The sequence below is a fragment of the Girardinichthys multiradiatus genome, chromosome 17 (assembly GCF_021462225.1).
Source record: "Girardinichthys multiradiatus isolate DD_20200921_A chromosome 17, DD_fGirMul_XY1, whole genome shotgun sequence".
NCBI lineage: Eukaryota > Metazoa > Chordata > Actinopteri > Cyprinodontiformes > Goodeidae > Girardinichthys > Girardinichthys multiradiatus.
Genome location: NC_061809.1, coordinates 5711410 through 5739292, shown reverse-complemented (window position 1 = coordinate 5739292; position 27883 = coordinate 5711410). Strand labels below are relative to the sequence as shown.

The following is a 27883-nucleotide window of genomic DNA, read 5'->3' as shown; positions in this document are numbered from 1 at the left end:
GCTAAATGGTTTCAATAAATGTTCAAATATGTAAAGAGAACCGTTTGTGTTTATTTCGTGCAAGAGTGATTTACGTGTCAAAATAAGGTCAAAGTTCCCCCACCGAATAACAATCTTACTGTATTTACGCTTATCCTTAGCCAGCAGTTTCAGGTAGGATTTGATGTCGCCCGTTCTGGCCCCTGGCAAATATTTGACTATGGGTGCTGGTGTAGTCTAGTGCCCATTTCTGATTATGGAGCTGCCAATTAACGCTAACGCTAAGCTAGCGACCCCATACCACTACAAGAAAAACTGTGTGAAACACAGAGGGTTCCCAAACGTTAAATGCAGCAACAGAAGATATGTGTTTTAATGTACGTATGTTTTATAACAAGTCAGAGATGCCAGAGTAAAGAAAAATCTGATGAAATCAACAGAGCCTTCACACATCAAACAATCCACCGAGGGCAACAGTGAAAATAGGAAGTGACGCAATACGCCTTACTACGCTCCTTCACCATATTATTTTTTGTCCATATTATTTATCAGGAGAGCTCATCATGTTATTTTGGCAACCGCCAACACTGGATGTGATGTCATCATCTCAGTTGTTGTTCAGCTACAGACACAACAACCCAATGTGTTTGTGGCAATCTCTGGTGATTGTAATCACTCCCCACTCTCTGCTACACTTCCACAGTTTCGACAGTCTGTCAACTGCTTTACCGAAGAAAACAAAATGTTTGAATTGTTTTATGCAAATGTCAAGGACTCAGACATCTCTAAAGCAAGACCTCCTCTTGGCAAAATAGATCATAATCTTGTTTTTCTCTGATCCAAACATAAAAGCCTTGTTCAGAGACAACCAGTAATAAAGAGAACAGCGAGGAGATGGTCACGGGAAGCAGAAGAAGCCCTGGGAGGTTGTTTGAGGCTACAGACTGGGATACTTTCCTGTCACACCTCAAATGCTTTATCTTCCACCTCAGCCATGAATGCTTCTGCTTCTACATGTTTGTTTTCAACCAAATCAGAAGATGCTGATCCTCCCTTTGCCTCCGCATTCCACCTGTGTGTCTCAAGATGTCAGGTGAAGAGGCAACTGGTGTGATTGAGTGCAGAACAGGTCTGTGGGATTCTGCAGCACCTCTTCAACCTTAGCCTGGCAGAGAAGAAGTTTCCAGTGTTATTGAAGACCACCTGCCTTGTTCTTTTACCAAAGAAAACTCCCCCATCAGGCCTTAATGACTATAGACCTGTTGCCCTGACATCCCATACATGAAGGTCCTAGAGAGACTCCTGTAGGCCCAACTGAGTAAGACAAATCAAGCAAACAGCAGCACAGGACCACCACAGGGTAATGTGCTCTCACCATTGCTTTTCACTCTGTTATACATCAGACTTCCAGTACAAGACAGACACCTGTCAGGGATGGACAAGAAAATTATTACAGAGACCTGGTTGACCACTTTGTGGCATAGTGTGGAAACAATTATCCTAAATGTGAACAAAAGGAGATGATTGAAAATATCAGGTGAAGCAGAAATAGCTCAAACACTATTTTCATTACGTGAGAAAAAGTGAAGGTGATGGAGGTGTTTAAATGCCTCTATGTTCACCTGGAAAACAGCCTGGCTAGAGATGCATCTACAAGAAGAAAATTAGCAGTCTGTCCTTCTGAAGGAAGCTTTGGTCCTTCAGCAATTTGGAGCAAGATGCTGCAAATCTTCTACAAGTCTGTTGAGGAGAGTGCAATCTCTTCTGCCACCATCTGTTGGGGTAATAGCATCAGAGCCAGCTCAACATGCTGATAAAGATGGCAGGTTCTGTTCTGGGGACTGTTCAGGAACCTCTGGAGATGAACGTGCAAAAGAGGATTCTTAATAAAATCAAGAATATTACGGACAACCCCACAGTATCCTCTTCATCAGACTGTTATACAACAACAGAGCCATACAACAACAGATACACTGAAATACAGACAACTACAGGAGATCCTTCCTGCCCACAGCCATCACCATCTACGACTACTCTTTGAAGAGACATCCACCTACAAAGTAACACTATCTGAAAGGAAAGTTGTGAAGCAGTCCTAATCCCCATCACTCAAACCATTGTCTTTGAGTTCAGCTCATTTTCAACAGAATTAAATGCCTTGGTCTGACCAACAAACAAGGTGTCACAATGCATCTTGCTTACCAAAGTAATACAATTCATGTCTAAATACATCAAAGAACTAAAATAATGAAACATATCTTAGTAAACTGAAGCAGTATTGTAAAGCTGTAAACAAACACAGGATAAGGGACATAAATGTAAGTATTATTTTAATGTTAGAAGAAGCCACGCAGAACTCACCCTTTTCTCAGGCAGAGGGGGCAGCACGATGTATGGATACGTAACTATCAGGTAGTTTCTCAGCAGTTCAAACTCACTGTATCTCCTCCACAGAGAGTCAGGGGGTGGGTTACGGCCTTCAGCAATTGCATCCATTGGTCTTTAAATTTTGTTAGAGGACAAAAAACAGAAGTTATTTTCTGCAACATCACAACAAGAGGAAGTGCAACTGCATGCATTTTTAAACATCAGGGTCCTGTTTCAGAAACTAGGGTTAACAAGCTCTGTGTAGAAAGCACATACCCTGAGAAGACCTACTCTGCTCTGTGATACTCAGTGTTTTCAATTTCAGAACAGGTGATAACAATAGGGTTACACAACTCAAAGTCAAAGTCACCTGTAGTGAAGCACAAGCACAATATAAGAAGCCCTTATCAATGGAAGGCAGATTACATGATTCACTATGGCAATGGGAGGAAATATGCCTCGAATTGCATACTTCTAGCTGACGGAATTAGAAATTTTAATAATGGCATTTGGGTGACATATGCACATATTTAAGAAGAAAAGCTATACTATTGCTTCTGCAAAATAGCGAGCGTTAGCGTGGCAGAGACCACGTCAATGCATGAGTGTGGTTTGACAGAGAATTAAAGTTGAATCCTCAACACTACACTCATTCAACATCCAAAAAAATAAATAAATAAAGTATGTGTGCAATAAATGTGTGTCTAGCTGCAACCTAGCAAGTACAAAAAGAAAATGGCAGCAAACCACGATGATACAAATACAGTTAAATCAGGTAAGATCATGTTATAAGCTGTTGTTCTGTTTAACCTTTACCAACTGAATTACACAGCATTCACTTTCTATATTCAACATATGCAACTATTGATGTGTAAGAAGTTAAAGGTTGGCTCATGACCTAATAAGAAAAAGAGTAGACATACAACTGAAACTGAGATATTTTCTGTCCCTAAAGCTCCCTGTGAAACAGCTGTACAAGGTGCACTTTTAAGAAAACATAGAAAAATGTGGAATTAGAAAGGAAGGCCTAAAGATACAGCTGCAGAAAACACAAATACATCGGTTAAATGTGAGTGAGGTGCCCACACTTAACTAAGATGGATGTTTTAAAATACCAATGACTCCTTTTCGCTTGCAGTCAATGAAGAACAGTTTGGGAATTTAGTTTGGGAAGTGATTGGTGAATCAGAAATCATGAAAACAAATATGATTATAGATAGATAAATAGACAAGACTGGTGAGTTGTGTATACTGTTCTGTTAGGATAATTTGTTAATTAAGTTTGTTCTGGACATATTCTGTTAGCTCTTTTTACTTAATAGTAGATTGGATAACAAAGCGTAACAAACTTTCTATCATGAGTTGGTGATTTTTATTATATTTAGCTGCCCTTTTCTAACTTGATCTCCACATCATAAGTTATTGAAACTTCTGAGGTGAAAAATGTCTGGGTTACCTGGCTTTCTGACTATAAAAAACCCAGGGGATACACATACTTACTCCAGAACAGGGTCCAGGTCTCAGACTACAGGACATTTTTAAACAACATACTGGGCATGCAATGCTTACCTTGTCTCAACCAGGTAGACAGTGAAGGTCTCCTGCATGCTGACTGCATTCTTGCCGCTCCTTTTCTCAGCTTCAGCAACACAGATCTCCATCCTCCGCAGTAGACAGGCGCCTTCTATCAGCATCTGTCCCATCACAATAAACCGCATCATGTGTGTTATGGTAGCATTGAGATTACATTTAACGGCTGGCTCATGATGGCCACAATACTCTGACAAAGCTCTGCATTAAATGTGTTCGTCAGCCCATTTCACTAGCCTGTAATATAAACGGGCCATGAGGTAATCTCAAATTAAAACTACGGCACAAAGCGATGTCCCTGCAAAGCAAAAGGACATCACACCAGAAGAGGTTGTTAATTTACCGCGTTATTTAGGGTCCGATCAGGTGTTGCTTGGTCCGACTCAACGGTAGAAACCACCGACTCTTCCTTAATATCTTCCGCCATCCTCCCTCAGCAGGCCAGGGAACTAGACAGCTCGCACAGTGTCGCCTTGCGTGCGTATACTCAATATTACGGCTCGTTTAGGACGGACAACCGGCTCTAATCATTAAGGTCTAAATTAATAACTAAACAAATATATAAATAAATAAACGAGTTAGTGAAAAAACAAACATCAAAGCACTATGTTGAATATATTTTTGCAGGGCTTTTCAAACGTGGTTTCATTTTGAAACTGAAAACCAGTGAGTTGGTTGCTCTCAAACACTAGTAATTATGTTTATCTGCTATTGTTATTTGTTTATGTTTCATTAGTGCTAATTTTTGCTAAAATGTCTGTGTATATTTAAAAATGGTAAATCACTCTGATAATGCTCCTGCATTTATTTGGAATCAGCTTATATTAACCGTAATACACACGAAGTCACGCAGCACAGACTAACATGAAGTCTGCCCAGTGCCCTCTACTGATGGCGGTGAGGTTCCAGGACGCATGCGCTAAGTGTCAGGATAATGAGAAAATATGAGGATATATATTTTTGCTTTTCTCAGATATGATATTATTATAGAGAAATACGCTCAGTAAACTTGACAAAACGATTGTCTTCTAGACTTGACTGGTTCATACAGAGTGTATCCTCCGAAATTCCTTAACAGGTTAAAAAAATGATAATAATAAAAAAAAAATGAATAGGTTAAAATTTATAAGATTTAACCGTAAGTGTACAAAACTATATAGCCTACGGTGTATTCCATGTTGTTATTATTTTATTTAACAAAGATTAACCTAAAATGGATAAACTGTGTGTGGAAAAAGTAAGTACACCTCTTACCTCAATAGCTTGTAAACCCACCTTTAGCAACAATAGCTTGAAGTAGTGGTTTTCTGAGTTCAACAAGTCTCTCAGAATGCTGTGGAGGGATTTTAGACCACTCTTCCTTATACTACAAAACATCTGGGAAAGCACGAACTGACATATTTTGGGATGGTTACATTATATTTATAATTGATAATGATGTTTGTGGTATTTGATTAGTGTTGTGCAGAGTTCTTTGTTTTTTTTCTGTTAGTTCTCCTTGCCTTATTAGTCTATTCTTTCCTTTACCCTAGAGTCCTTGGCTAGTCTGTACCCTTATATGCTGTAATTTAAATCTTCAACAGTTTTTCATCTTGTGCTTCCTGCTTCTAAACTTATGTCGTCCATAGAACATGTTCAGAACAGCCTAAAATTAGCAGGATACATCTAAGTCTTCAGTTCTCTGGTGAGCTAGCTGGCTTAGAGATTGTAAATTTTTTGTTGCCAGAAGAATTTCCTTTAATCTTTGCCTTCCTGCATGTCTGATAGTCCTGGGATAAATGAGTTGTAATACAAAGTAGCAGAACAATGATGATGAATTGGGATGTATGTGGATAGAATACCACACAAATTAAATAACAGTAATACAACATTCTAAAACATCTCATTAAACACAGGTCTAAAATTAAATACTGTAAGGACAACTTTAACTTTTCTCTCCTTGCGACTCTACTCCTTCCATTACGGTAAGATTGCGGAGGGAGCAAATTACAAATTTATTCCGGGCTTCGTGTTTTTTAAGATGGTTAGGGGGTCCATGGATAGGTGATGTCCACCGTAGCCCCACATAAGCCATATTCTGTGGGCACCAAACATGCTCCACATTTTATTCTAGTACCCAGGCCCACAGGTTTGGCCTTCCCAACATTCAATTCAATTCAATTCAATTCAAAAATACTTTATTAATCCCAAAGGGAAATTAAATGTTGTTGTAGCTCATATTATGAAGGTTTTCTCAAAGAGCCATTGTAGATGCTGATGGCTGTGGGCAGGAAGGATCTCCTGTAGCGCTCCGTCTTACAGCAGATCTGAAGAAGCCTCTGACTGAAGACACTCTGTTGTTGTAGGACAATCTCATGAAGAGGATGCTCAGGGTTCTCCATAATGTTCTTCATTTTATGAAGAATCTGTCTTTCCACAATGATCTCCAGAGGTTCCAGAGGAGTCCTCCGAACAGAGCCAGCCTTCTTTATCAGCTTGTTGAGCTTTTTTAAGTCCCTGACTCTGATGCTGCTTCCCCAGCAGATGATGGCAGAAGAGATCACACTCTCCACAACAGACTTGCATCTTGCTGCAAACACCAAAGGACCTAAGCTTCTTCAAGAAGTACAGTCTGCTCTGTCCCTTCTTGTAGATGGCTTCACAGTTGCATCTAGTCTGTTGTCCAGGTGAACACCGAGGTATTTATACTCCTCCACCACCTCCACCTCTTCTCCCATGATAGAAATTCCTGTTTCTCTTAAAATCTACAATCATCTCCTTTGTTTTAGTCACGTTCAAAATGAGATGATTGTTTCCACACCATGCCACAAAGCGGTCCACCACCTTCCTGTACTCAGCTTCTTTTCCATCTCCGATCCACCCCACAACTGCAGAATCATCCGAGTATTTCTGCAGATGACAGGAGTCTGTCTTGTACTGGAAGTCTGAGGTGTACACAGTGAAAAGGAATGGTGAGAGTACAGTCCCCTGTGGTGCTCCTGTGCTGCTGACTACCTGGTTAGACTCACAACCCTTCAGTCTCACAAACTGTGGTCTGTTTGTCAGGTAGTCTTTGATCCAGGAGATTGTTGAGGCCTCCACCTGAGTCTTCTGGAGTTTCTGACAAAGCAAATCAGGTTGGATTGTATTAAATGCACTGGAGAAATCAAAGAACATGATCCTCACAGTGTTACTGGCTTTGTCCAGATGACAATAGGTTTGTTGAAGCAGGTGTATGATGGCATCTTCAACTCCAACTCCACAGCGATAAGCAAACTTAAGGGGTCCTGATGGTTTACTGTTTGCTTACTCAGGTGGGCCAACAGGAGTCTCTCTAGGACCTTCATGATGTGGGATGTCAAGGCAACAGGTCTATAGTCATTGAGGACTGATGGGTGAGTTTGGCTTTAAAGCCAAAATATGAGGCCCTAACATTACACAAGTTGGCCCAGCAGGTAATAGACAGTTTCCTTGTTGTTTTTAGATTAACAAAATTCTAATAAAAAGTGACCAACACAAATAATGGCACAGTCTTCAGTCGGAGGCTTCTACAAATCTGCTGTAATACAGACTACTGCAGGAGATCCTTCCTGCCCACAGCCATTAGCATCTACAACATTTATTTTCCCTTTGGGATTAATAAAATCTATTTCTATAAAATTTAACTTTAAATATGGGCAATGAGCCCAAATTAACTTTAAAATTTAGTGATGGAACTGAACTCTTAAAATGCTTAAGAGTTTTTGAAAATGCACTTTTGTCACACCTGAAATGATGCAACATTTTAAACTGAGATGGAGATTATTAAAACAGATGACATTTCATCTGAAGGAAAATAAAAGTCCTCTGGTTTTTTTAGTCCCATGAAACTGAATGTGGAACAAATCCTCAAACATCCCAGTCAGAAAGAAAGAAAAGTTCCATTTGTGATGGTTTCAAATAAGCCACACAATCAATCCAAACGCTTAGTGAGACAGAAAAGCAGATTTTTAATAGACAGATTAAGTTAAAACAAAGAAAACAGTTTTAATAAATGGGTTGATGCATTTTTAGTTTGAAAAATAAGAGCAAAACCTAATTTATGAAAAGATTTAGCCCTTGTACTTCTCTGCCATCTATATTTCAGATCTTAAAATCAGCAATATAATAACCTCTCTAACTGTTCAGCTCATCCATAGCCAGACCAGGCCGATGTTGCAACCCAGCAGCTGCAAAATCATAAAGGTAAAAAGATTTAATTCAATATTGTTATTCTGTTTTCTCTGAAATCTCAAAATCCTAACTTATCAATTATCATCTGATCTGCAGGAAGCCATATCGCCCCTATCAAAAATGCCCACTTAATTGAAGGCAATGGTATATTGAATGTATTAAAACTGGACTATCAGTTTAAAAATTACAAATTTAAACAAAGCTTGTGACATGTTGCACATAGTATAGACAATGCATGGTAAATGAACTGCATTTTTATAGCAAAAGCTGTTTTACAATGAGAACTAAGACTGTGCCCAAATTTTAATGTATGAATAAAATATATTCTGCTTGTTTGACCAGTTGGGTTTTAGAAATTTGTATAAAGTGTGGAACACTCAACTATTTCTCCACACATATTCAAACTTGACAAATGCTGAGAGCAAACTTCATATACTGCAAACCAGCTGATCATTCATTTTTCAAGGAGCTGACTTTCTATCGCCTCCAAACCTTACATGAAAGCCATCTTAAAGCACCCGCTGAAATCCACATCACAGTGAAACGGTCATGTATCAGTGGAAAGATAGATTAGTTTATGGACAGAAAAATAAAATCTCGATGGTAAAAACATTGCAATAAATACAACATATGTGCAAATATACAGCAAACAGGTAAAGTTCTGCCCCTTTTTCATCAGTACCTACTCTACTGGACTCGGGTCAGGTCACTACACGGTTTGGTTCGTTTTCCATTACAATTGAGTACCATCTCAGTGTGGACAGGATGGTCAATAGCAAGTGTGCTTTTGACTATAGCATTAAGGTACAAGATATAGATATTAAAATATGCTATGACTAGTGATGCCTTCCTCTACACAATTAGTGACCGACAGTCTTCTGATGTGGCGTTTTCACCATGGGTCAACACGGTTGGAACCGCATCCAACCAGGAACTAAAAAAAGTAATGGTTTCATGTAACTAGTACTAATGGAAAAGCCTAAAAGGCGAGTAGAGCCGTGTCCAACTGTACTGAATAGGAACTAATGGAAAAGGGGCATTTTTATTTTACTCTGCCCTGAAACACATATGCTCTCCAGAGGGCCGTGTCAAGTTTTCCTTATTGCCCAAGGAAATATATTTTCCTCAATTCAGATTGTGGTGTTTGAAGTAACTGTGACCAACAGTGCTGATTAGAATTTTTAATACCCATCAGTCCATCTTAACCCCACTCAGAGAGAGCAGAATCCAAGCTAAAGTCCAGGTTCTTCACATGTTTTTCACTGCTATATAGGGCTCTGAGGTTCATCCTGTGAGCCCACAAAGAAGCAGGCTTGCTGTTGAGAGGATGGGGCAGTGAGAGAGAGGTGGTGGGAGGTAGAGGAAGTAGATGATGGGATGTCCCAGTAGTGGCTGTGGAGGTCAAGGGAAGAAAAAGCAGGCACAATGGTCTGTGTGGGCCTTTCAGTCTCTGAAGGTAGCGGTGGGACACTAAGGCACTTCCTCAGGCTGTAGAAGGCAGGAAAATATGTGTAAAACTTTATTTGAGCAGAGATGCATTAAAGTTCAGAACAGCAAATGGACTGTTTTAGGAACAAGAGATTATGAATTAACAAGACTAAAGCCACAAATTTGATCTATAATTGACAGTTGAAACCAGACATTTATATATGATGCAAAAAAAGACAAAATTCTTTTTTTTTTCAATGTCTGGCATTAAATCAAACTAAACCTTTCCTGTTCTATATGGAAGCAAATCGTTACCATATTTCAAATGAAAAAGCATTTTCAGAAATGCTTTTTCATTTTAAGAATGTGGCTGCATTGTTTGACTCATAAATGAAATTAGTAATCAATAATCATATTTGCATTTTCATTTTCTTCTTCAAGACTGCTCATTCTTTCACTTAATTAAAATGAAAAAGACATTTGAGATTTATTTTTCAAAATGTACTCCAGCAAATAGATACCAAAATTCAATTTGAAATGTAATCATCCTATTTGCATTTTCTTCTTCACGACTGCACATTTTATGTCATAATCAAAATGAAAACAAAGCAGACATTGCTTTTTTGTTTTCGTGGTCTGCCCGCAAAGTACTGTTCAGAACTCGAAAACAAAAAAGCATTCCGAGCGGCGGGCGCAGCAGAGTGACATCAGCAGCCGTTCTTCCTCAGCTTCCTGCTGACCGAGCTACCCAGCTTGTTTGATAGGGTGCGCTGTGCACGTCTGCATAGCATTACATTGCTAACATGTCGAGAAATTGATTGAATTGCAGCAGGGCCGAGCTCAATTTGTGGTAGTGACAGGCAGAACTGGTAGTTCCGGTGGCCGGCTGTGGCATCCTCGTGGCAGCCTTATGGCCAGGGACATCCAGCGTGGGGAACTGAGTCCTGGACTTTCTAATCAACAGACCTCAGACTGTCAGGATCCACAACACTATTTCCTCCTCCACCCTCAGCACTGGCTTGCCCCAGGGCTGTGTGTTGAGCCCCCTCCTGTTCACTCTGCTGACGTATGACTGCTCGGCGAGACATCCCAGCTGTCATATAGTGAAGTTTGCAGACGACACAGCAGTAGTGGGACGAATAACGAATAGTGATGAGTCCAAATACAGAGGAGGTGGAGCACCTGGTGCAGTGGTGCAGAGAAAACAACCTCTGCATCAATGTGAAGAAGACTAAGGAGATGGTGGTGGATTTCAGAAGGTTCAAGCGCCCTCTCCCTCCCCTGCACATCGGAGGAGCAGCTGTGGACGTGGTCCCCAGCTTCAGGTACCTGGGTGTACATGTATCCAATGATCTCACCTTGAGTGCCAACACTTCCCGTCTGGTCAGGAAAGCTGACCAGTGTCTCTACTTCTTTAGAAAAATTAGGAATGCTGGACTTAGGAGCTCAGTCCTGAGGAGCTTCTACCACTGTGCAGTGAAGAGCATCCCGCCCTATGGCACAGCAGCTCCACTGCTGCTGAGAGGATGGCTCTGCAGAGGGTGGTAAAGGCTGCACAGAAGACTGTGGGGAGCAGTCTTCCCACCACCTCGGACCTCTACACATCACGATGCAGGGGGAGGGCCCTTCGCATCAAGAAGGACTCCACCCATCCCACACACAGACTGTTTCAACCCCTCGCCTCAGGCAGGCAGCTGAGAAACATTCAGAGCAAGACCACCAGGTTCAGAAACTGCTTCTTCCCTGAAACTGTCAGACTGCTGAACTTGAGCCACATTCTGTAGACTCTCTTACTACACGCTGATCTGTACTAAACACTTCTCCCACTAAAGATGCAATGTTTCACTCACTTATAGGTTCTATATTAACATGCTTTACATGTGTATTTAGTATTATTCAAAGCTAATTTCAGATTCACTACTTAACTGTGTATATTTCTTTTTTTTTTGGTCTTCACTGTATATTTTTTACTGATTGCTATTTATTGTTAGATTTAGCTATGTATGTTATACTTAGCTTTCCTTTTACTATAGTATTCGGGTTCTTAACAGGGACCTTAATCCAGCCAGGAAGTCAGAGCTTGAACACAAATGGACAATAACTATAATCAAACCACCAAATTAGTTAAAAAGTGGCTCAAAGACAACAAAATCTAACTGACCATTGCCCTATTCTCAGCGGCATGGAACATTTGTAAACAAGGCGGCCTCTGAACCTGGCTCAGCTACACCACTTCTGTATGAAGAAATGGGCCAAAATTCCAGCAAAGTATTATGAGACGCTTGTGGAAGGAAACCCAAATCATTTGACCCAACATACAGTTTACAAAGCAATACAAATAATCTTTTAACAGGAAAGGTTTAATCTGATTTGATGTCAAAGTATGAGAAAAATAGGTTGTGTCTTTTTATGCAGCACAGTCATATTCAATAAATAAAAATATTACTGTTCATTCATTTCAGTAACATCATCACTAAGTTAAACAAATTATATATACACTAAAAAAGGCTGGGTTATTTTCATAACTCAACTGCTGGGTAAGAGTCGTCGGGTTGTACGGTGGGCTGCTTTGATAAAATATTGGGTCAAAACTTTACCAAATTAGTGGGGTTGAGACAAGCCTTAGAAGAAGTCAAATAATTTTTCACAAACCTCTACTCTAATATAAAACACGGTAAGTGAAGAGTAAAATAACAGTTTAAAAGAGATTGGGTTATCTTCGTTTATTACAAATTATTGGGTTATTCTAGGGCTGCAAAGTTGGTAGCACTGTTGCCTTGCAGCAAGAAGGTCCCGGATTTGAATTCCAGTCTGGAGTTTTTTTGCATGGAGTTTGCATATTCTCCCTGTGCATGGGTAGGATCTCTCTGGGTACTCTGGTTTCCTTCCAGAGTCCAGAAACATGAGTTACATGTTACATGAGTTAAACATGTTAGGTCAACAGTTTACTCTAAATAGCCTATGAGGTATGAGTGTGGTGAGGCCACAATTGTCATGCATGTCTCTGTGTGGCCCTGTGATATACTGGTGATCTGTCCAGGGTGTACTGATGCCCAATGACTGCTGGAGATAGGCACCAGACCTAACATGTGATTTTGTCTACAACTGTATTTGTTTTATAACTGCTGGACCAAAGTAGGTTAAAACAGGTCCAAGGAATTAAAGAAAGATTATTAACAGCAGATAACTAGAAGTGCCTAACACCTGAGCTGACACAAATGGACCAAATAAGTATGAACTACACAGTTTTACAGTTAATAAATTAAATGATTTTAATTTAAATTTCCTTTTCCACCTGAAAGAGCTAGCTGGGTTTGTTTTCCAGGCCTGTCTATACATGTCACCGGCGACCCCAAACAGCCAGCACACATCAGCAGGTACCTCTGGGATCCACTCCACAAACCTGGAGCAAGCAGAGCAGATTTGTGTATTAAATGAATAAATGTTTAAGCCATAATAACCACTGAACCTGTTTCTAGCTTTGTCACATTACAACCACAAGCCTCAGAGTATTTAATTGGGACATTAGGTCCTTTGGGGTATGTCTCTAACAGCTTTGAACATCCACAGACTGACAGTTTTGTTCCTTCCGTATTGTAACACACCTCAAGCTCAGTCAGGTTGCATGGAGAGGATCTGTGAACATTGGTCTTGCCACATATTCTCAGAATAATTTAGCTCTGGACTTAAGCTAGGCCATTCTGAAAATGTATATGTTTTGATCTAAACCATTCCATTATAACTCTGACTGTAGGTTTAGGTTAGTTCTCCTGCTGTAGAGTGAACATCCAACCCAAGCTCTAGTCTTTTTTTCAGCCTCTAACAAGTTTTCTTTCAAAGGTGTCCTGTACCCATCTTCATATCAACTTTGGAAAGGTTTCCTCTCCCTGCAGGGGAAAAATCTCCCCTCAGCATGATGCTGCCACCACATTTTTGTGAAATGCAGGGGTGGCAATCACAGAAAAAGCTTTGCATTTTGGCCAAATAGTTCCATTTTGGTATGATCTGAAAGCAGACTTGTGGAGTTCATGACTAAGAATTTTCCTGTCAACAAATTCTTGACGCGAGCTATGGATCTCTGCACCTCCTTATAATGAGCCTCTTGGCTGATTAATGCTCTCATTGCCCAGCCTGTCATTTTAGGTGGAAGCCCATGTCTTGGTAGGTCTGCAGGTGGTCTATCGTCTTTCCATTTTTAGACAATGGATTGAACAGAGCTCTGAGATGTTCTAAGCTTGGCATATTGTTTTAGAACCTAAGTCTGCTTTAAACTTCTCCACAACATTCTTCCTGACCTGTCTGTTGTGTTCCTTGGTCTTCATGATGTGGTGTGTTCTCTAATGTTCTCTAACAAACCTCTGAGGCCAAAAACAGAACAGCTGCATTTATACACAGATTCGGTTACACCAGTGGACTATAGAGAGTTATTAAGTGCCTTCTGAAGGCATTCAGTGTCCCAATCATGCACTAGTTTGTGTTGGTCTATTCAATAAAATCACAATAGAATACACTGAGGTCTGTGGTTGTAACATAAGAAAAGTTCAGGGGCATGGCTAATTTTGCAATGCTCTAAATAGATATATGCTGAAGATCCCTCCCCCTTACCTCTGGGCCACAGAATAGGCTGACTGGACAGGAAGAGTGTATGGCATGAGCATGTAGGAAGCAACTCTTAATGGCAGCATCCTAGTCACCTTGGCATAAAGACCTGATTTGTCTTGGCAAGCCTCACAGAACACTGTGGGACACAGTGCATTTGATTATTTAGCATCATGAACTGTTCATAAAAACACTCTGACACTCTTGAAGAGGCATCATGTTATCAGTAAATGGCAACATTCAAAGTTAGTGTGAACTCCGAATAAGTCAGAGAAAACATCCAACCTTTCTTTATTTTGGAGGGCAAAACAATCTCTTCATCCAGCCACCAGTGTTTCTTGTGCAGCAGGTGGAGTCTGCGCAGCACCCACTCTTTAGTTGTTTCAGCAGGTTTCGAGCAGCAGCTCATGGAACTGTCTGACAGGCTGGGACTGGGACATTCCAGCATCAGCAGGTCTGGAACCACAAAAACAGACACAGACCACACAGTGGAGGCTAAAATATTCAATTCAATTCAATTCAATTCAATTCAATTCAAAAATACTTTATTAATCCCAAAGGGAAATTAAATGTTGTTATAGCTCATATTATGAAGGTTTCCTCAAAGAGCCGTTGTAGATGCTGATGGCTGTGGGCAGGAAGGATCTCCTGTAGCGCTCCGTCTTACAGCAGATCTGAAGAAGCCTCTGACTGAAGACACTCTGTTGTTGTAGGACAGTCTCATGAAGAGGATGCTCAGGGTTCTCCATAATGTTCTTCATTTTATGAAGAATCCGTCTTTCCACAATGATCTCCAGAGGTTCCAGAGGAGTCCTCAGAACTGAGCCAGCCTTCTTTATCAGCTTGTTGAGCTTTTTTAAGTCCCTGGCTCTGATGCTGCTTCCCCGGCAGATGATTGCAGAAGAGATCACACTCTCCACAACAGACTTATAGAAGATATGCAGCATCTTGCTGCAAACACCAAAGGACCTAAGCTTCCTCAAGATGTACAGTCTGCTCTGTCCCTTCTTGTAGACGGCTTCACAATTGCATCTCCACTCTAGTCTGTTGTCCAGGTTAAGTATCAGAAGATGCTGATATGGTTGAAGACAAACATGTAGAAGCAGAAGGGTCTAGGGCTGAGGTGGAAGATAAAAAATGTGAGGTGTTACTGGACAGCTGTGGGTCCTGTGGGTCAAAGGAAGGTGGAATGTCTGTTTGGCTGTGAGCAGGAGAGGAGGATGCGAAGCTTGTTTCTGAACTGAACCTATTGAAGAATGTGTTCAATTCATTGGCTCTGTCCAGACCTCCATCGGTCTGATCATCCTTCTGCTTGAAGCCTGTGATCTTCTTCATCCCTGTCCACACATCTCTGATATTGTTTTGCTGGAGCTTGCTCTCCAGCTTCTTCTTGTACACCTCCTTGCTGTCTCTTATTTTGACTTTAAGTTGCTTCTGTATACTCCTCAATAATTCTCTGTCTCCCTCTCTGAAGGCCCTTTTTCTCTTGTTAAGCAGGTCCTTCAGGTCACTGGTGATCCAAGGTTTGTTATTGGGGAAGCATCTCACGGTTCTGGTGGGGATGATGTTATCCACACAGAAGTTTATATAGTCGGTTACACACTCAATCATGGCATTGATGTCCTCTCCATGCGGCTGGCTCAGTGCGTCCCAGTCTGTAGCCTCAAAGCAACCTTGCAGAGCTTCTTCAGCTTCCTGTGACCATTTTCTTACAGTCCTCTTTATTACAGGTTGCCTCTGAACAAGGGGCTTATATTTCGAGCAGAGAAAAACAAGATTGTGATCTGATTTGCCTAGAGGAGGTCTTGCTGCAGAGATGTGTGAGTCCTTGACATTTGCATAAAACAAATCCAATGTTTTGTTTTGTCTGGTAGAGCAGCTGACAAACTGTTGAAACATTGGAAGTGTAGCAGAGAGTAAAGCATGGTTAAAATCACCAGAAATTGCCACAAAAGCATTGGGGTTTTGTGTCTGTAGCTTAGCAACAACTGAGCTGATGGCATCACATGCAGTGTCGGCAACAGCAGAAGGTGGAACGTAAACCGTTGCCAAAATAACACTGGTGAACTCTCTGGGTAAATAATATGGACGAAAACTTACTGCCAACAGTTCAATATCTGTACTGCAGAGATGACACTTCACAGTAACATATCCTGGATTACACCATGTGTTGTTCACAAGTACTGCCAGTCCACCTCCTTTACATTTGCCGCTCCTCCTTAAATCTCTGTCTGCTCGTATGGTTAAAAAGCCCGGCAGAGAGACGCTGGAGTCGGGGATATGATCCTGCAGCCATGTCTCAGTAAAACACATAGTACTGCATGCCCGGTACTCTGGCTGGGTCCTTTGTAGGGCTTGGAGTTCATCCAACTTGTTTCCCAACGATCTCACATTGCCCACCAAAATTGACGGAAGAGATGGTTTGAACTTCCTCCTTCTCTCTCTTCTCTTAGCTCCTGCTCTGCATCCACGGCGTCTCCTTTTCAACTCATCAGGGATTTGGGGTTGTAGCTGAAGTATTATGTGAGCTTTTGAGATATTAATCAGCTGCTCCCGGTTGTAAGAAACAACCCCGTTGCCATGGCAATGCATCATAACAAATGTCCAAAAATAGAAAGTATTAAGAAAAATCCTCCAAGCTGCACAGCATCCAACACTGGAGTGGACAGTCATCCAAAAAAAATCAATTGTATCCACCACAAGAGGAATAGTTCCCAAAAAAGAATAAATCAGAATCAAAAGTAACAGAGCTACTCCAACCTGCCGCCACCTTGAGCGGCGCAATTCTAGAATATGAATAGAAATGAGAGGGATATAGATTATAGGATTTGTGCCAACAACATCAAAACAATGATGTACTCACTGTTCTCTTCAAGGAAGCGTAGAGTATCCTTATAACCACTCTGACACATCTCTGCCAGGACCTATGGAAAAGCAACATCACTAAGTATTGTTTACCTTGAACACATCAGTGTGGGTCTTTATTGAGTGCAGTTTGGACCTTTGCTTTGAATGTCTTGTTACTGAAAAGCGCTATATAAATAACCTTATCTTATCTTATCTTATCTTATCTTATCTTATCTTATCTTACCATTTCCATCTTATGTCACCTTTGTTTTAGCTGGTGGTACTATTTCTGAGTACCTGCATAGAGGCAATGTATTTGAACTTTTTTGTTAAAGATCAATTTTTATAGCACTGACAAACATCCGTCTTATGTTTCAGGATATGGACATTAAAGGTGTCCGGCCACATCAGAATATATTAGTTTGAAGAGTTCTAAAGAGTTTGAGTTTGAAGCAAAAACTATGTTGGGCCAAGTTATGATTTGCCAAGATTTAGAAGCAGCAACTACTTTTCCTTGTTGGCATATTTGTTTAATTTGAGGTTGTACTTATTTTGTTTCAATGTTGAATATAATGTACAAAGAAATCCATATTTCAACTCCCCTTCTCATGTGTTGTTTTTGTAAAATATCTGGAGAAGCAACACGTTCACAAGCTGAAATCCATGTCCAGTTTTCTTTGGGATGTGCATCATTTTCATTTTCTTCCCAAGAACCAAAATCTAATTTGACAAACTGGATTAATTGCTCTGTCATAAGGACAATAACATATTCCAATTCATTTGTGTAAACTTTGTTGTTTTTTAACAATTAGATTTCTAAAAAACTAAGGCAAAAAGAAAATATATGTGCTGCAGGTTCTTGACAACGGAATTAATGTCTAAACATAAATGAAGAGATTACATGATAATTGGCTTTCAGCCATCAAAGCTACATCTGATTTTTAATAATCTTAAAGCAAAAAATGTAAATGGTTTTGTTGATGCTTTTAAGCGTCAATAAAACTTAATGGGAGTTTTAAGTTTTAGATACATCTTATGAATAGGAGGGGAAAAAAAATCAAATTTTTCAGTCAAAGGGAAACTTAGCCAATTTTATTGATATGCTGAATTATTGAGATGCACTTGTATGGTAATTTCCCACTACATAAAAAAGAACTCGTATTTGGTGATTAAATGTCACATCTTGAAGATTAAACAAATATGCCAATCACTGAGAAACAATAGAGAAATAGAGTGTAAATAATTACCACCTTCTGTTTGGAAAAAAAAAAGCCAGGTCAGAGAGTTCAGTATATTGCCCAAAATCAGCTTCATCATTCCACTCCTGATCCGACATCAGCACATGACAGCAGACTGCCAGAAACGATCGGGTCACAGAGGTCATGGATAACAAACCAACACATCAGCCAAGTGTCTGTTGGACAGAAGTGCCTCAGCCATGTTTAGCTGGATTTATTTTTCCAGCAGTGTTGTATAAGTCACTCCAACACCCAATATCTAGGGATGTACTGCGTGAGGCCAGAAAAAAACCATTTCCAAGCTGAGTGACAATAGGTTTGGTTTGGCTATAAATAACATTAATAAGTACCAAGTGCAATTGTTAACGAAGTTAGTAATTGAGATCAAAATTACCAGGATACCACCTGATTATCAGGGATTATCAAGAAATATCACAGGTCAGTGTACATTTTTTTCTTAGTTTAAGAACCAAGATTTTTTTTAGCTTTGAAACTAATTAAGAACAACTATGTGCAGGTGTTCAAAAAACACAATTCACAATGCAAAGCAGAAAGGTAAAAAACATATTATTTAAGTGAAATAACATTTTAGGAATAATTTGCCAAATTAGAAATCAAGTAACCTTTTGGACAATTGTTTTCTAATTTTCTGATAATTATTCCTTACAGTGACTGATTTTTGACTGGAGTTATGGACTCACAAGATGGCCGTCTTGACGGAGGACGTGATGATGTCCATAATTAGCAGTTCAGCAAACACAAAGAACATAGCTTATTTAGCAACTCTTTTAAGTTCTACATGTACCTTTAAATACCAATAAAAATATAAATATTAATGTGTGTATAAGCGCTGGCTGCGTTCTGTGGACGATTCACAGCATGAGTATAGTGAGCTATGTTGTAAACACAACAATATTTATAAGGACTATGCGGACATAATAAATGCAGGTTAGTGAGAGGAGATGGAGGGACAACACAGATAGAAGGAATGAATCTCATGTAATTAATCTTGCAGGAATAAAGTGCCTTTTTACAAGTTATCAACTTTATAAACCAAATTTGTAGCACTAAGCTCAATAGCCTTTATCGCTCAATCATTTAAACACCACAGAAGAAAACAATTTGAAATAAATTTTGTTTTTAATTGTTTTACCCTAAAGTAATTTTATCTGCCCAGACACAACCTCTTGTGTAAACCGTTCTGATGAACAGGGAGTCCAGTATGGGAAGAAAGTTGTGCCATCAGAAACTGAATTTGAAGTAGTCAGGTTGAATCTGTATTTGCGTGATTTGAAATTAAATGCATTGTTTTGAAAATTAATTTCACTAAACTGAAACTGAATTTAATGGTTTGAAACTAAATTTGTTTGCTTTGAAACTTAATTAATTTTTTTTCAAATTGTATTTGTTTGCTTTGAAACTGAATTTAATGGTTTGAAACGGAATTCATTTGCTTTTAAAATGTATTTTGTTGTATTAAAAATTCCGTTTGACTATTTTCACTTTCAGGTATAAATTTTGTTTCAGTTCCAAAATTCAGTTTTTTGTGTCACACATCCGAGTCCTTGAAGATAGCCACAGATTCGTCGATTTACATTTCACATCAGATTAAACTTCCTTTATGGCATTTTGAGCTGGAGCAGTGCAGCATTCATGAGCTTGATAGATGTCAATCACCAAGTAAAATGTACAACTATAAGAAGCGTAATATAGACAAATGATGGTCAAACAGTAACACTGATGCTACCTGTAGCTATTAGCTAAACATGCCAGATTAGCATAGTATGCCGCTGGTGTTACGTCAGTCTGCGTTTCCCCTGCCCGTACCTCAGCGTTACTTGTTGCCTAGCAACTGTGTTAGCACAGAGCTGTAAAGCTGAACAAGTGGAGCCTGAAGGTTAATACTGCTGTCTTCACTGTAAATAACTACATGGTTTTCATTTACTCTTTTACATATTGCTAATGGCTTGTAATCCAATTTTGTTTAAAATGTTCTTGCTTTATAATCTTGTTCATTATTCAGCCATTAAAATTTTTCAAATAATTTTTGTGTTCATAGATATAAAACTGTAGATAAAATACACAGTTGACAATTAATATTTGTTTAATTTATTTGTAAAGCTTTTAACAACTTAAACACTAACATATTAACTTTAGGAACAAAGTTTAAATCAGTTTATTTGTAGAGGATAGTAAAAATTATTATTATTATTATTATAATTATAATAAATAAACCAAACTTTAACATCAGATATAATCTGACTGAAATATATCTGTTTAACTTCCACCCATTGGGGAAAGCCAGCGGGAGTTTGAAAACAATGTGCCGGGAGTCAGCTGTTCTCTCAAATTTAGCGCACCTCAACCGCGCGGTCAGCTGACAGCTGGCGAGGCGAGCCGGTTGCTAGGGCAGCGGACATCTCCGAACACGTCAGCGCACTTGAGCAATTAAGCGATATCTTGATAAATCAATCAGATATTTCAGGTTTACACAACTACATTCTCATCTGAAAACATTATAAAAGTTTATTTTGTTTCACAGAATGCGGAATATATCCAATTTTTATTCACAGCTTTGCTCTCTCCTCCAGCCTTTGCTACTTCCGTTTGAACGATCTACTTCGACCCGCAATGAATCATGGGATACACCGGACCCATCCTTCAAATCTGGGGAAAAGAAGGACACATTTGTCGGCCGTGTCACTACTCGATCTGTCCCAGAAGCACAATCCATACCGTCAGCTCATTTGTGCATATGCAAACAAAATCACTTCCGGATTGCTGTTGAATTTGCTTTAGTCATTTGAACAGTACTGGAAATAAGTATTTCCATTCTTAATTATAATGATGTGATATATTATATCCTGTAAATAGTTTTACAGCAAATGGCCTGTTGGATGGGTGCAAAAACGTGTTATCACTCATGTAAAAACTTTGTGTTGCAAGGCACCTGCACTATGCCTTCCTCCCTGTGTGCGTGAGATCATTGTTATCTCTGTGTGAACCAGCCTCCTTTCTGTCTCACACACATACACCCTGTCTGAACTGTCTGTTGAATTGTGTATATAAATAAAGAGATAGGGTGTCAATACTTTGTAGTTTCACTGCAAAGTGGGCTACCCTTGCTGCAAGTAACTCTGACTGTATCGTTCTTACCTCTGAGTTGACTAAATAATACCTAACATTTATTGGTCCTTCGTAGCCGGATTAATTCAATAACCTTATTTCTCTTTGCTTTAACAGCGACTCTGGGATCCGTGGGGGAAGCCTGACGTCGAGCGAAGCACCGCTGCACAGCCTCCATTAGCCGGAGTGGCTGAAAGTCCCGGTGTGTGTGAATTCACACCTGGCCAGTGGGTTATCGCCTTCCTCGGCGCGGGGTGACTCTCACAGGGTCCAGAGAGTCACCAAGAAGTCAACTCCGAGGTGAGACAGTTTTAAAATACAGTTCATAGGAAAGGTACTTAACAGTCGTTGGTAGTGCGTCGCCGGTAAGGACGCTGCATTCGGATGGTTTTATTCCACCGTGAAAGGAATGGTGACAAATTTGGTACAATCCCGCCGTGAAGGGGATTAAAGAAAATGACTGAGGATTACTCCCCTGCGAGGGAATAGAGTAAAGCGCTATATAAATAAAATAAGAAAAGTACTTAAAAGTCGTTGGTAGTGCGTCGCCGGTAAGGACACTGCATTGGGATGGTTTTATTCCACCGTGAAAGGAATAGTGACAAATTAAGGTAGGGCCCCGCCAAGAAGGGGGCCAAATAAAACGACTAAGGGTTATTTCCCTGCGAGGGAATAGAATAAGCGCTATAAAAGTAAAAAGAACGGAGTAAATTGAGCTCATAAAATAACACCAAGTTAACTTAGAAAAATTACAAGGTACCTGAAACTAACTGTGTGACTGTGTTGTGTGTGTATGGAGGACTAAGCATTTTAATAGAATCATAGCAGGATTCTGCTAGTCCTGTGTTTTCTTTTGCCCAGATTAAAACTACGTACTGGTGACTTTGGAGATTCAGGTCGGATTTCATTCCAGAAAATTAACACCGCTGCGAATTAGTCGCAGTAGGAGGGCGTGTTAATGTCCTCTCCTTAAAGTCTCATGCCAGTGACCTTTTATCTGGGACATCTATACTACAATTAAACTAACATAAAACATAATGGGGAAGAAACAAAGTAAACTAATTGACTTAGAAGGGGAGGTAAAGTTTATGGAGAACTATGTAAAAGGAGCAGGTATGATCTGTCATAGATGGAATAAAAAATAAAAAACATGGGTTTTTGGGCAAATTAGATACAAAGGATGTCTTAAAATTACAAGGGGATCTAAAATTAGAAATAATGAAAACTAAAAAGAGAAAAATAATAAAGAACAATGGGGAAGGGACAGAGAAAAAGCGCTGATTTAACAGAAATATGTACATGATGGCATAAAAATACGGATTTTCATTATACAGGAAAAAACTTTCAGCTTAACTGAAAACAAATAAAGGGGGCGGACCGCCACCCATCCCAGTTTAGAATACCAAGGTAGCCCCAAATTATAAAGACTAAGAGATGGTTTTAGAGGACGTGGTAAAAGAAGTTAAAAGAGGAGGTGACAATGTGGACAACATGGAAACTGTCCAACTGGACAACCCAGTGAACAATGACTAGAGAAGGGAGAACAGAATGTTGTTAAAGAAGTAATCTGAGAGTAAAAGATTTTGTAGGCAAGCATTAGTGAGAAACAGGTGCTTTAAAAATCATTCTATGGTGTTATACTACCAACAATATCATGATAAAATGCAAAAGATTCATTTTACAGGGAAATAATTCCATATTTGGCTCAGATTGTGTGCATTCTTGATTTTTCCTCTTTGAAAGAAGTTAAATTTCAGTTCTGTGAAACGACCTTGACAAAGAGATGCAGCTGCCTGAAAACAAAGATAAAACTTCTGCAAACAGCAGAAGCATGTCTCTGCTGAAAGGTCTGAAAAAAACAAAAAAAACAAATTGTAACTCTACCCTGCATGTGTCAAACTCAAGGTCCGCGGGCCAAAACCGAACCCAGAAGTTTAGTGATTCTCTAGAAGTAGAGCCTTTTAATATGGTGATTGTGTGCTTTAATGTTATTTTGTCAATCAATAAGCAATTTTGTCTACATTCTGCCACAATCTGCCTTTTGAAAATGTTTTGAATCTTGCTCTTTATGTATAAAAAAAAGAGAAATTGGCTAAAGTCTGCAGACACAAAATGAACCTGGATTGAAGCTCTAACTATGTTTATTTAATCTGAGATCCTCTTCAAATGCAACAGTATATGTCAGTCTACATGAGATACTAACAACTTCACCTACTGATATAATATAAAGATCTGATTGAATATGTGAAACAAACAATGATGAAAGTTTTTCAACAGGTGATGCTCATCCAGGAGGAAGACAGTGTTCCTAGGAAATGCAGCTCATTTATTAACAATACATTTTTCTCCTATAGGTGGAAGTTTTGCTGACTAATCATAGGCTGGATCTATGAAACATTATGAGCACAGACCAAATGACCAAGGTTCAGACTGACCTATGAACCTCACTGACCTGACAATGATAACATGACACCCAACAGACAATACCTTTAAGGTGGACCCCACTAAGACCACCTTATTGATTCTTGGTGAATAAAAAAAAAAGAATTGAAGCGTTCAAAACAGACCTAGTGGAAACAAAAGGGGTTATGAGGAAACAATGTGCATTTTAAGAATAATAGAAGTCAAATTATGTTCAAATTTTTGCAAATAAAATTACTCTGACAGAGAAATAAGTAAGTAGTGTGTGAATGTGTGGGAATGGGAATGACTGATTTCATTGAAATACATCTTTGAGGGACTATAAAAGCGCCAATAAAGGTCTGATGTTCTGATGATCATTGCCAAATTTATATCTTAATAAGGTTTCCAGAATCTTTTCCGAAAAATCATATAAAGATGGCAAAGGTTCTACCTGTATTAAAAATACTGATAACCATAAGAAAGTTCATAGATCCGTCTTCAATTTTTCACAATTCTTTTACAAACAGGGTATTTAAACTTTCATGTGGCCAAATGTCTGTGTTTGACTTTCTGTTTTTGTGAAATAAATGTCTGTTTCATGTTATGTAAAAATTAGAGTCCTCAACAGCACCATAATAATATTAGGTCAGTTCTCTATGGTAAAACAAAAAGATTTTAACAGATGTTTAGACTTTTTCCAGTCAGGTTCAAAATGATTGAATTAGACTCAAACTTAACATAAGATGAAATGAACCTTAACAGAATTACTGGATTGGACTGAAATAGATAAAACTTGAGTTAGTTGAAACAAACTTTAGTTACTTGAATTAAATACAAAGCTGACTGAAACTGTATGTTGTATCTATAAAACTGGGTAAGATTATAAGATATAATATATCCTTCATTTTTTGTGTTCATCAGTGAGTGAGTTTTTATTTTTATTTTTAATAAGAACTAAACCAAGCATTATTTAAAATAATAGCAACTACCAAAAATAGTGATCTCATTTTTAAATGTAATAAGGACATATAAAATATAATAAAAAAGAATAATAAGAATTTGGAAAAACAGAGGCTTTAAACCTCTGCAGGAACAGCACTGACACTGTCGAAAGTGGATCCTAATACAGGAATCTGGAAGCTCACTCTGGCGTGGACAGTCAAAGTCCATCCAAGGACACATTTAGATGAGGCAGAGGGACAAATACAGGGCTTAGCTGAGAGCAAAGAGAGCAACATGCATCCTGCCCTAGCTGCTGTCCCACCTGAACTGTGGTCCCAATCATCAACTGATGTAGGGCTTATAAAGGGGTTCCCACCATACAAGGTTAAAACTAATATCTGAAAAAAGGCTATCAGTCCACCAATACCCCTTAAAGCCAGAAGCTGAAGAAGGTATTAAGCCAGTAATACAAGATATGTTGAAGTCAGGAATATTAAGAGAAGCACCTGACGCTACATGCAAGGCATATCACACTGACATCGCTATTATTATCACAGCCAAACATAACTCTAAAAAGATGTGCCCTTTAAATCCAAGTACTCTAATACCTACTGCAGAAGATGGAAAACCACATTCTTATAAAGCAAAAGTTGAAGAAGACACCAAACCCAGACAAGACATTTCTCAAACCCTTATACCAGATTCATGTGTTGTGTTTGTAGATGGCTCAGCATCTAAAGATGAATATGGAAAGAATAGAGTTGGTTATGCAATAACAACCATCGACAGAATAATAGAAGCTAAATCTCTACCCAATACATGCTCAGCCCAAACAGCAGAATTATATGCTGTAGTAAGAGCATGTGAATTACATGAGGGACAAATACTTACTATATACACAGACAGCCAATACGTTTTCGGATCAGTACATCACCATGCTAAGATTTGGCAAAATAGAGGTTTTAAAACTTCATCAGGGACAGAACTAACTCATTTCAACCTATTAAAGAGAAAATGTCAGATCTGCTATTTATAGACACAGACGTGCTGAAAGACGCCCAACAGTCAGCACCCAAGACAGAAATAAAGGCCTGGCTAAAGATAGGAGCACAGAAAAAAGATGACATCTATCAGATAGAAGATAAACCAATCCTCCCAAAACATTTATACAACACAGCGGCTACAGTGATACATTGGGAAGACCCACGTGTCAAGGGGGGAATATGTCACATCTGGTAAAGCATTAATGCTACACTATAAATTTTTCTGACTATGCAAAGAATTTTTGCAGATCATGCATAATTTGTTGCAAACACGGGGGAAGAAATATTGCCTAGTTGTAATAGATGAACCTAGTGACACATTTTTTCCCCACATATGGTATCCCACAGATTATAAGGTCAGATAATGGAACTCATTTTGTAAATAAATTAATAGAGCTAAGTTCTAATGCATTAGGGTTTCAGTTAAAGATTAAGGAAAACAATGGAAGAAACAGGGAGGCCATGACCCGAATGCCTAACCCTGGTTAAATTATGGATGAGAATAACTCCAAATCAAACTGGTCTTACTCCATTTGCCACCTACTGTACATCATTGTATGGCTCCACCCACTGTGTTCTGAGCCTGAGATCACGTGGCACCAAGTTGCTGATGTGAATTTGTATTCTCAAAGAAATAGTACATGGCGGACTGTTTTCTCTGCCCTCTGACATGAATGAAATAGAGAAAGCACAACAGGAAACTTCATTAGCTGAGTGGATGAATAAAATGTTGCAGACAAAAGAAGAACAAATGTCCAGTGGTCTGCCGATAATCTCTGCTCCTATCCCACAGAATGACCTGAGGCCTGGAGACCTGGTCCTGATTAAGACACTCCACCGGAAGGATTGGAGCACTCCTTGGTGGAAAGGGCCGTTTCAAGTGCTCCTGACAATGCCCACAGCTCTGAAAATAGCAGAGAGGCCTTCCTGGATCCATAAAAGCCACTGTAAGCCAGTTTTGCCGTTACAGGAGCCAAACCAACCGACGGGGTAGCAGAGGAAGTCCGGGTTCAAAGGAGTTGGAGGACCCATATGGCCCAGCGTCTCAAACCGGTGAAGAAAACAGCTGATCTGTGCCCAATTATAAAATGGCTCTCTGTAACATGTGGACAGGACTGATAAGCCTGAGCTTAATTCTGGTAGCAGGACTCTTTCTCTATCTAAAGCAGGATCCCCAGGAGGTGATACCGAACCAGAAGAGATGGACATCAGACGGGACCCATCTCAGAACACTGACGGAAGGACATGACACACACCCATTTCTGCAAAATTACTGGTATCGTTATGTGTATGACACAGCTAAAACTCAAAATAAAACTGATTGTTATGTGTGTTCTATAATGCCCGTGCATTCCCAAGGCCCCACCATATATGTCAAAGCTATAAACCTCACCGAGACAAGTTGCGTCATATCAATGGGCCTGATAGGATATACAAATAAAAAGTTATTTCTTATGCCAGACCAATCTTTCAGTAACCAGAGATTAAATTACAGTTGTGACCCAGAAAACTGCACTTGCGACAGAAAACAATGGCAACCTCTCAACATTACAGGGAAATCAGAACCATTCAAAGCATATGTAACAGACCCCGGAAACCATCGACACTGCATAAGACAAAATATTACAGGGAATCATACTCATTTTGTAGGGAATACTACGAAATGTAACTACTTCTACACTTACAGGAATAATCCCGGAAACGGCACATACTGGATAGAAGGGGTGGCATGGTTATGTGATAATAATGCTTATGTACTTCCACCCAGTTGGTATGGTGTATGTGCCCCAGTTTTCACATCAGATCACACAGTGGTACTTAGTAAGCAGACTATAGTTATACCACATAGGAGATAAAAAAGGGAAATAGATGTTAAATCACATGACCCCATTTGGGGAACTAATGTCCCAGATGAATTTAAACTTTGGTCTAAAGATGATAAAACATTATTATCTCCCTTACCCTGGTTAGGTGTGGGCAAATTACTGCTGTGCGTGGAAACTTTAAGTTATCGATTTGGATTGTTTCTAAATAACTCCATAATAGTAGAAGAGGGTCAAAACACAGAAATGAGCGCTATGTGAGCCATGATAATTCAGAACCGCATGGCTTTGGATATTCTAACAGCAT

The 27883-nt window shown here is 39.4% G+C and overlaps 2 protein-coding genes across 2 annotated transcripts in view; both read right to left on the bottom strand.

The window, feature by feature from the left end:
* Window positions 1-4418, bottom strand: part of LOC124883359 (sorting nexin-4-like) — a 60602-nt gene extending 56184 nt beyond the window's left edge. Inside the window, exons 1-3 of the mRNA XM_047390458.1 lie at window positions 4280-4418; window positions 3916-4040; window positions 2341-2479 (exon numbers count right to left, since the gene is read on the bottom strand). Coding sequence (XP_047246414.1) covers window positions 2341-2479; window positions 3916-4040; window positions 4280-4363 — 348 coding nt within the window. The 5' untranslated portion in view covers window positions 4364-4418. The remainder of the gene's footprint in view (window positions 1-2340; window positions 2480-3915; window positions 4041-4279) is intronic.
* Window positions 4419-7884: 3466 nt separating this feature from the next.
* The window catches only part of pnpla3 (patatin-like phospholipase domain containing 3), a 48182-nt gene continuing 28183 nt past the window's right edge, over window positions 7885-27883 (bottom strand). Inside the window, exons 5-9 of the mRNA XM_047390194.1 lie at window positions 17018-17078; window positions 14440-14610; window positions 14161-14293; window positions 12851-12958; window positions 7885-9615 (exon numbers count right to left, since the gene is read on the bottom strand). Coding sequence (XP_047246150.1) covers window positions 9393-9615; window positions 12851-12958; window positions 14161-14293; window positions 14440-14610; window positions 17018-17078 — 696 coding nt within the window. The 3' untranslated portion in view covers window positions 7885-9392. The remainder of the gene's footprint in view (window positions 9616-12850; window positions 12959-14160; window positions 14294-14439; window positions 14611-17017; window positions 17079-27883) is intronic.